Genomic DNA, 10,328 nt, shown 5'->3' on the forward strand with positions numbered 1-10,328 from the left:
CATTACCAATATTAGAAATGCACATGTGCATCTATATGTATCAACATGAAATAAGGTGTTTTGGTACACTACTTTGAATACACTTTCCCTTTCATATATCATACCATCCATAATACACTACCATTACCTCCTACTATCCATAATACAATATCATTACCTCCTACATCCATAATACAATACTATTACCAACATTTTCACTTTATTACATGTATATCAACACTATTTATACCATCCAATCATCATATTACATCATAAAGTAACAACTATAGCCAAACCATCAACCACTAGATATAACTAACCAAAAAACATGTATATGAGCCTACTTCTCCATTCAAAATCACAAACTTTTTGTACCAAAACATGTTATATCAAGGTTATACCTAATGATGCACATGTGCATTTTGAATATTGGTAATGTAAAAAGTAGTGTATTACAGATGGTATTGTAAATTAAAGTGCAATTGTCTATTACTGATAACGTATTACGGAATTTCTTGAAGTAATGATACATATGCACATGTGCATGGATAGATGTCACTAAAAAAAAGGTTTTTTTTTTTTTTTTTTGTAACTAAATATAGCGATTTTTGTTAAAAATATTAAAAAAAATAAAAAAAAATTTGAGTGTTTTTTTTTTATTTTTTTAGATTTTATTTTGTGTTTAAAATTGGTTCTCGCAATAAGGATGGTTCTCGCATGAACCTTACCCTATATATATAAGTTTATATGATATGTAAACACTAAATACTTTCAATATTTAGTTTAACTAGTGTTATTCATCGTCGCGCGTTGCGCGATTTACGATATGTTTTTTGCCGTGTTCCATATATGATGTATTCGACTCTCTAATACGTGTGAATTGGACTTTATACGATGTACATACACACACAAACTGTATTGAATTGGACAGAGTAATTTTTAGTACAAGATACATATCAAATCAGTTCCATTTCAGATTCTTGCCTCCATTATTTGTCCACACTGCCAATGTTGCTGGTATAACAGTATTGCTATAGTGTTTTGCGGCGGTGGAGGGCCATTCTAGTTATTGGGGTTACCGCTCATGTTGTTGGGTTATGGTGGGTCATTCAGAACATTAAAAGAGGCTGTGTCATCCGCAATAGTTGTAATGCAATACATGTTAGCAGATTATGAGGTCAGTAGTGGAGTACGTCATAAATACTAATGTGCAGTCAGCAATATCTACCTGTATGTTGGTTCATTAAAACACGTTATACAAACATGCATGTATCTATCAAGATATCATATCTGGTGTTCCAAAAAAAAAAAGAAATCTTTCAACATACCTTAAGAATGATGGCTCTACTTGTAGAATGCCCAAAGCAAAAAAGATGGAATGTTTGGTCAGGTTCAAAACCTGTTAGGCCCCACCATTTTGACACATAAAAACACAATCTTATACCACACCGCCGAGTCGGGGTTGAGCCCAAACTGGTTGGGGCGAAACCGGTTCATGTGTGATAACAGTCTAGTCAAGGAATCTGTTCTTCGATACAAAACCGTTATTTACACCTCTACCTCTACTTAAATCAGCCTGCTCCATCTCGATACTCAGCCCACTACCAAGCTGGTCCAATTTTGTTATTGAACATCAAACAATAGAATCGTTAAAAGGGCATCTTTCAAATTTCAAGAAAGAAATATTTGACACCTCTGACAACATGATCAAAGTGGGCTGGATGAACCGGTACTGCAAGGGCATAATGGTAATGTTAATTTGAAGAAAGAATGTACATTTTGGTTTGTTTTATTTTTGGCCTATAAATGTCATCCAAACCATATCATGAACAGCCATGTTCCATGGATTTAGATTGTTGTAATAAACTAATAATCTAGTTTTTTAATTGTATAGAACCGTATAAAAACGTGTTAGTGAGTCAACCCAACCTGAACCGTTTTCACCAATAACAAAGATGACCCTTTTTGGCACTAATCTATTTCTACCGGTTAGCTAATCAACTTACCTTGGAGTTTAAAATTGAAGAACGGAGGAAGCGGGTGACCGTAGTGGGATCTCTTAGTTCATCAAAGAACGGATGCACACAAGCTTCTACCTGCAGTTCAAAGTTAAAAAAAATCATTACTTCACCACTGCCCCTCTTAATTCTAAATTTAGTATTTTTAATTTTTAATGTTTTAATTTTTTGGTTTAAAGATGCTAACTTAGAACTTACAGCAGTGCATCATAAAAGAAGCTTACCTTGTGCCATGGATGAGGCTTTATTCGTGGGAACCTGAATTCAGTATAATTTGGGTTCATACTTTTTATCTCTTTTCGCGTAGGTGTTCCTAAAACATGTACAACAATCATACAACATAAACTCGGTCAAGAGCAGTTTAAAGCACAGTAGGTAAAGGCACTAATGGCGTGCGGCGAGGGGCCTAGGTGCTCAGTGAACTGGTCTGATAATCTGGTTGAACTGGAGAAAAACTGGTCAGAAACAGCCTAAATTGGTCTGAGCGAGCTAAAAATGTCCTGTAATCGATCAAAACCACCCTAAACCCGCTAAAAATGGCCTGGAATACACGTACCACTTGCTTGTCTCGGGCCCTCACTTTTTAAGTACCTTGCGCTTAGGCGAAAAGCTCACCCTTTGCACCTTGAGCCTTGACTACCTAGGATTAAAGGGTGCTGGTGCTTTCCTCATACTCAGACTCTAGTAGGCAATGATACCACCATGGCGACAGAGAAGGTTGCAAATAAGGAACTGCCATGCTTTATCCCCGCCACGCAAAGGCGAGTGCATCATCAATTTAACAATCAGATACTAACTCATCACAGCCTCATATGAAACATACATACCAGAAACACTAAACAACAAAAACAATCAGTAAGAGATAGTATAGTATTACTACATGTCACCGGAGTAGATGCAACCAACAACGCCTCGGAGTAAGGTCCAACCCAACGGCTACCACCACACCATCACCACTTAGGGTTCTTGATTTTGGCAAATAGCTAACCTTGCGACAAAACCGGTGGTAGCTTGCCGGTGAAGAACCAAACCGAAGGCCACCACCACACCATTGCCACCCAGTGTTTAAGGGCATCAGGTTTGGGCAGAGAACCCTTAAAACCACCTCTAACCCGACGACGAAGCCGGTGACAAACTAAGGAGGTTCATCGACGCCCAAAAAGCATCGATAAGCCAGAGAAGCAAAGGAGAACATGCACGAAAGGATGTACGCGGCGGAGGTGAGAAATGAGCACCACCTGGTAAAAAGGGAGATGACATCGATCTAAGTGGACAACCAAGATTAATACACATGGATGGCCAGGATAAGAACACTATTCATTTCAGTTCTCCTATTAATAGATATTAACTCCTATTAATAGATATTAATAATAATATTAATAATAATTAATAACTTGTGACATTATGAGGCTCAGAGTTGAAAGGATCAAACTATCATGGCTGCAAATTAGGTTGCAAGTGAGAACCTACCATCCTGTAATTTTGCCACGCCAAAGTTTGAGCTTCAAAAAAAAATTCCAATTAAATCTATCCACTCATCATAGCCTCGTGTTCAAGAAAACTCTATGCGCATTAACCAACTAATATGCACTAATACGGACTCTAAACAGGCTGCAATACAACAACTGAAAAATGCGACCAACCTTCTTTAGATAGGGCCGCATTACAGCCGTAAAACAACTACAATGCAGCCAAACAACTTTTGGTTGCATTAAAGTAGCAAAACAACTACAAAAATACAGCCAAACATAGTTAAATAGGCCTACATTACAGCAGCTAAAACTACAAAAAAGTTGAGTAATAACCCTTTTATAACTTGTAATGCATTCAGTTTTAGAGAATTGAACTTTTCATGCTTGCAGTTTCGCATGTAATAATCTGAAGACTCAAAATGCAAGGTCATTGCGACTGCAACCAACACGATTGCCTCGCCAAAACAATGAACCGAGAAAATACAATTTGCATCATCACAGTTTCCGAATTTCTGAGTTTAAGGTAACTCCACTCAAACTTGCCTTGAGCAATTTGTCTACCTCTTCTTGGATAATGGCATTCCTTTCAAGTGCAAATTTTCTCCTGTCATATCTTCATGTTTCCAAGCGACCAAAGGACAACATCATGGGAGACTAATGTACCGTCAAGTTTGGTGCCATCAAGTGGTAAATTTCTAATTATCAAACTCATTCCATACTCTGTGTATGCACCAATTAGGACTTTCAAAATCCCATCAAAAGTGAGCCTCTTATTCGTTGATGATGGTTATAAGTAATCATCCAACTGTAGTACTATACAAAAAAGGCCAAATAAAATGAAATCTTCATTATACCTTTTTACTAACCAAGATAACTTAGCACTCTTCATATAGATTTCAAAAACAAAGTAACGAATCTTCGCCTGAGGCAGGAGGGCAGGCGGCCAAACGACTCACATGTGGGTGAAGAAAGAGGAAACCCGCACGACAACGGCGATGGAGTGGAGGTTAGGGTTTCAAACCCCGATGGAGTTCTGGAAAAAATGTCGTCCGGTCGCCGACACCCTCTGCCACCGTCACCGACAGAGAACCATCGACGCCGAAGAGCGATGTGCGGTGGATCCCCTAAGTCGACGCCGGAGAGCCTACTCCGTTTCTGCCTCCCATCTCTTCTCTGATCTTTGGCTAGCAAACCCCTCTTTTTCACGTGTGTTGGGTTTTTATAACAATGGAGTAGAGCGGTGGTTTTATTGATGTGTGGCAAGTGTGGTTGAAGAAGCCATACACGTGGCTTCTAAAAACGTGGGCGGTGACATCACTTTGCGACACTGTTCATTCGGTTTCTCAATTATCATATTTAGATGCTTTTCAAATTTGGCTGTTAATTAAGTTGTTATGCATAACACTTACATTCATCTTGTATTAAGATATGCTGGTGCCTGGTGGTTTAAAACAACTTTAACATGATAATACGTACCACATTCATAAAAAAACATCTAACCTTACAATATATTAAAAAAAACACTAAATCTTGACGAAAATTCATTTTGTTGTATGCCCCTATTTCGAAAAATGTGTACTAACATTAAGACTCCCTTAAAAGAAAAATGTGTACTAATTGTATTATTTATTACTGTATTTTTTAATTAGCAAGCATGTTTTTTTTAATTATTATTATGTAATGTTTTTATTATTAATGAAAATCGTTTATTTTAGTTACATTTTATTTTTCAATTACAAGTTATTAAAACATAAAAAATAAAAAAAAACTATTTACATTTAAAAAATAAAAATGATGTGCGAAAAATTATTAAAACATAAAAATTAAAAATAAAACTATTTACATTTAAACAATAAAAATGATGTGCTAGTAAAACTAACGTAAGCAGCAAAAACCACACCTTCATCAGGTGATGGAAAATAAAAACTGAGATACCACTGATTTAGGCTGGGTGGTATGATTTTACGTCCCCTGCCACCTTACGCTTTTTGACGCCCCATGACGTCCTACACCAACCTGCCTTCGCCAAGAGGGTTGCTATCCATGGTCTCCGCCAAAGCCATAGCGGGCGTGAAGAGGAAAGGGGATGGGCCCACTATTTGAATCAATCAGATTTGAGTTTATATATTTATTTTTTAATATAGTTAAAAAGAATTTTATAAGAAGCATTATTCCACACTGTGCAAGTTAACGATAACATCCCTGCTTATGTGTCGCTTACGCAGCACTTACGTAAAGTGATAAAAGTCCTCAAGTGTTTGAGACACCCAACCTTAACATTGAAACTATATTAGGAGTGAAAACCACGTGCAATTGCATATCCAATGAAAATAATGGTTTATTCATGTTATATTATTGATTCATGGTGGTCTATATCATATATCATGTCTCAATAATATTTTCATAGTCTAGAAACTTTTAATTTGTGATCACGTGTGATTCAATTTGACTAATATTTACATAATACAAATCAAAGTAGGATACGTAAATGATCGAATATAGTACTCTATATTTATAGGGGCGGATCCAAGTGTATGGGTGGATGGACGGACGTCCTCCTTTAAAAAATAAATTTTAGTGTAATTAATAGGCAAAAATTAAACTAATAAATTGATTTCTCTTCATGTTATATCATGAGAGAAACTATTAACATTTTTACTTGTGCTCACCCCCAATTTAAATTCTTATAATCAAGTGAAATTTTTTATAACGAGAGTACACAACTTATAATGTCATTTTTGCTTAAAGCTATTTCAAATAACAAAGTGATTATATTATTAGTAAATCATCCATGTAAATAGTTTTTCACAATATCAAAACAATTAAAATCTTGTTTCAATTAGATGCGTTATTAGTTTTGTTAATCATGTCACGAGACTATAAAAATGTATTTTATAGTATAAATAACAAGAGATGAATATCTTTCTAGTAATATCCAAGCTAATAAATTAAATTATACATAACACTGTAGAACTTACACGATTTGCAGATCCGATTAAAGATGAAAATTGGCACCGAAAATAAAACTGAAAAAGGACTTGGATTCTCCTGTTTGAAGATGTTGTACGGTACTCTTGAAGACCGAATTTATTGATTTGTTTGAAGATGTTGTACGGTACTCTTGGTATGTTCTGTTTTGACAAAAAAAAAAAAAAAAGAAAAAAAAGACCGTGTGTAATGCGTCGCCCAAAAGAAAAGAATTTCTATTTTTTTATTTATTCCAGTCGGTTTTGTAGGTATTTTAAATTAAATTTAAATAGTCAGACACATTGCATTACATGTGTGATTTGGTCTTGGCCCAACTATTAAAAATACTCAATTTGAAGAAAACGTAGGCAATTAGTTAATCTACTGAGCTCAAATTAGATAATAAGCTTGGCCCAAATTAGTAAGACATACTTCAAGCTTTTAAACCGGGCCCAAATCGATTATGATAAGAGGCCCAACAGATTATATACAAAACTAACACAAAAGTGATACCCGATCTTATTAAATTATATTGAGTCTGCACTCCCGCATCTCCTAACTCGTTTATTTTTAATTAGATTCAACTTGATCGACAAGTTAATTCAATATCACCAAAAATTCGTAGATAACACTAAAATTACCAACAAACCCATACGTTATACTAGAACAAAATCATAAGACACTTTGTTTTATCCTTTTTAAGTGGATTACAAAAAGTGATAAGAAATTTAATACTATTTGACTAATAGTTAGAACCCTGAATATTCAAGTCCCAATCGAAAAATCAAACCAAATAAAAAAGTAGAAGAAAATAATTTAAATTGAAGAACTCTTAATCTTAATAATAAGAAAAAAAACCCAAAATTGTACTTTTCTCTTAACCATAATCACAACGTTGATCGGGTTATATAGAACATGACTTGGTTATAATCTGAGTAAGACTCACCTTCCTAATGAAAGAATAATAGAATAAACCCACATGTTTATCTAACCTATTTATTATAAATTAAGAGTAAACTGCCATTTTGGTCCCTGTGGTTTGGCCATTTTTGCCATTTAAGTCCAAATCTCAAACTTTTTACATCTGGGTCCTTGTGGTTTCACTTTTATTTCCATTTTAGTCCAAAATCCAAAAAACCCATATTTTGTCTGTTCAATGCTGATTATTTTGTCCTTTTGTGCAGGGGTATTTTCGTCCATCTTAATTTATTATAATATTTCAATAATTAATAAACTAAACTAATTATATATAATTCATCTTTCTCTTTCAAAACATTTGGGTGCTCTTGATGGTTGTGGTTGATGGAGCTTAAACACCCACAGACCCCCTTGATCTCTCACTCTCAATATCAGCTCCGACCGTTCTTGTGCCGACGGGAACCCACAACCACCTCTCCATACACACCCACACCCCTCCTTCTCCGATAACCACACACCTACACCCAAATCAGACCGGTAGCGGCGGCACGGTAACGAAATCAGAGGAGGAGAGAGAGATGACGACGGCAATCGCCGTCCGGCGACGACTCCGGCGGCTGAAACCCAAGTCAGTCCGGTAAGCATTTCAACCCGTCATCTCCTTCTCTTTTCTTTAAGATCTGTGAAGATCAATCTATTTTCTTTGGCTCGTTGTGGTGACGTTTCGGGTGAAGGAAGTGGTTTGGTAGGGCAGCGGTGGTGTAGGGGGTTGGAGATGGTGGTGGTTCTGTGGGTGTAAGTGTGGTTCAGTAGTGGTGCGGCGGTGGTGGTTTGGTAGGGCAGCGGTGGTGTAGGGGTTGAGTGTGGTGGTGGATGTTATCCGGTGAACATAAGGTGAGAGATTAGGGTTTCGAATTGAGTGTTGTCCGGGCCAAGGATGGTGGCGATTTGAGCGAGGAGGGGGTTATCGGAGGAGGCAACGGTGGTTGTTGGAAGATGGTGGAGGAGGCGAATTGAGTGTTGTCCGGGCCGATGAGTTTTTGGATTTGGTCTGGTGAGGGGTTGTTGTCGTCGGAGTCTGAATCGGAAGATGTTTGATTTGCGGGTGGGTTTGAGATTGGTGGTTTCCTTTTGGTTGTTTTTGTGATTTTTTTTCTTGGTGGTGGTGGTTTCTGGTTTTTTGGCTGGTTTTTGCTTCTTCGAGGATGCTGCTTTCACCATTGTTGGTTGTGGGGGGAGTTGGGTGAGAAGACCACTTCACATGTTTGGGAGTGCGGAATGGGAAAAAGGGTAAAATAGAAGGGGGAGGAGGTGACGGTGGTGGTAGAGAGAGAGAGACAGAGGGTGTTTTGAGAGAGAGTGTGTGCAGAGGGGTGTTGAGGGAAGAGAGAGAGAGGGGTTTATATATATATATATATATATATATATATATATATATATATATATATATATATATATATATATATATATATATATATATATATATATAAATTAATGCTTAATGAGTTAAATGTTATAATAAATTAACATGGACGATTATACCCCTGCACAAAAGGACAAATTAATCAGCATTGAACAGTCAAAATATGGGTTTTTTGGATTTTGGACTAAAGTGCCAATAAAAGTGAAACCACAGGGACCCAGATGTAAAAAGTTTCAGATTTGGACTAAAATGGCAAAAATAGCCAAACCACAGGGACCAAAATGGCAGTTTACTCATAAATTAAATATAACTTATTTGATTTATCTCTAATTAACTTAACCAATTAACCCTACTAAACCATAAGCTCAAATTAGTCGGCCCATGTTAACCGCCCCATTAGTTCGAGGTCAGCCCAACCCGCCTCATTGGCCCGAGTACGGGATTTACGTCCAACAATCACCCCCTAATGTTCGAGTCGAAATAGGTAGGCCTTCAATTCTAAACACGTCTTCTTTGCCTTGATTCTTTTGGTAGTTCTCTCCATCTCTAGCTGTGTTTTTCGGCTCCTTCCTAGCTCGAACATTCTTGCGACCTTGTACCTGACTAGTCCTTTTCCACGACTTGTCCTTTAATCATAAGAACTCGCACCACCATTTTCTCGCCTCCGATCTTAAGCAACCACTAGCTTTCTTAGATCATTACACGTTCCCATGAAATTCAGGCTCATCTTCAATTTAAAATTGCAGACAAACCCAAACTCATTCTAACTTGTTTAATAAAAAATCACATCTTTGTCCTTTCTTTTCTTGAGTTTAGAAACAACACCAAAAAGAAAATAATTAAAAAAATAAAAAGAATTATTTTCTTGGATTCCTGATGCAGCCACAAAAATCACAACCAAAGAAACATGAGCAAGGCAGAGGTAAACAAAAAAACAGAACCAATCACAACTAGGAGAAATCAAACCACTTCTTGTTTAGTTACAAATATAAACCAATGACAAAGATCCTATGTCACACGCTCAAATTCCACATGCGGAGTTTTACCGCGATGTGTGCGATTGACCAGGATCCATCCACTAATCATGTTGAACCAAATTATTAAGATTATAAAATCATCACAATCAACACAATTAGTGATCAAAGTATAAAAGTCCAAAACATAGTTTAAGTTAACAATGGAAGCAAGATTAAAATCCAGACACAACTCAAAACCATAATTTCATAGCAATACTAAAATGTAAATTTAATAACCCACGACGCTCCAACCATTGCAAGCCTTCGTCCATGTTGTACCTAACGACCTGCAAAGCATACAATAATGTGTTAACATAAAGTTGGCGAATTCACATATTTTAGTTAAGCGAAAAGCGTGTGCATAAGTTCACAAGCAAATTGTTATAAGTATGACTTGAGTAGCTAACCTTCATCAAGGTAACTAAACGGTGTGTATCGAATGTTGAAGTTATAGTTTTTGTGCCCTCATCAATGTCTATCCATATTGATGAATTGAAAAGGTCAATAGTTCACGCCTGGCTCCCAGCAAGGTGTG

At 36.6% G+C, this 10,328-nt stretch overlaps 1 protein-coding gene across 3 annotated transcripts; it reads right to left on the reverse strand.

The window, feature by feature from the left end:
- Positions 1-685: 685 nt before the first annotated feature.
- LOC110873217 (shaggy-related protein kinase delta) lies at positions 686-4,934 on the reverse strand. Of its 3 annotated transcripts, none has more exons than XM_022122153.2 (4): positions 2,222-4,934; positions 1,986-2,075; positions 1,308-1,378; positions 686-1,207 (listed from the first exon to the last, which is right to left on the reverse strand). In XM_022122153.2, the coding sequence occupies exons 1-4, from the start codon at positions 2,330-2,332 to the stop codon at positions 1,204-1,206; spliced, it is 276 nt and encodes a 91-aa protein (XP_021977845.1). In that variant the 5' UTR covers positions 2,333-4,934; the 3' UTR covers positions 686-1,203. The 3 variants fall into 3 exon arrangements, 1 of the variants encoding a protein (XP_021977845.1); XR_002554978.2 differs by having other exon boundaries at positions 707-1,207; positions 1,308-1,711; positions 2,222-4,923; XR_002554979.2 differs by having other exon boundaries at positions 735-1,207; positions 1,308-1,588; positions 2,222-4,923.
- Between the last annotated feature and the right edge of the window lie 5,394 nt (positions 4,935-10,328).

The sequence above is a fragment of the Helianthus annuus genome, chromosome 8, assembly GCF_002127325.2.
Source record: "Helianthus annuus cultivar XRQ/B chromosome 8, HanXRQr2.0-SUNRISE, whole genome shotgun sequence".
Taxonomy (NCBI): Eukaryota; Viridiplantae; Streptophyta; class Magnoliopsida; order Asterales; family Asteraceae; genus Helianthus; species Helianthus annuus.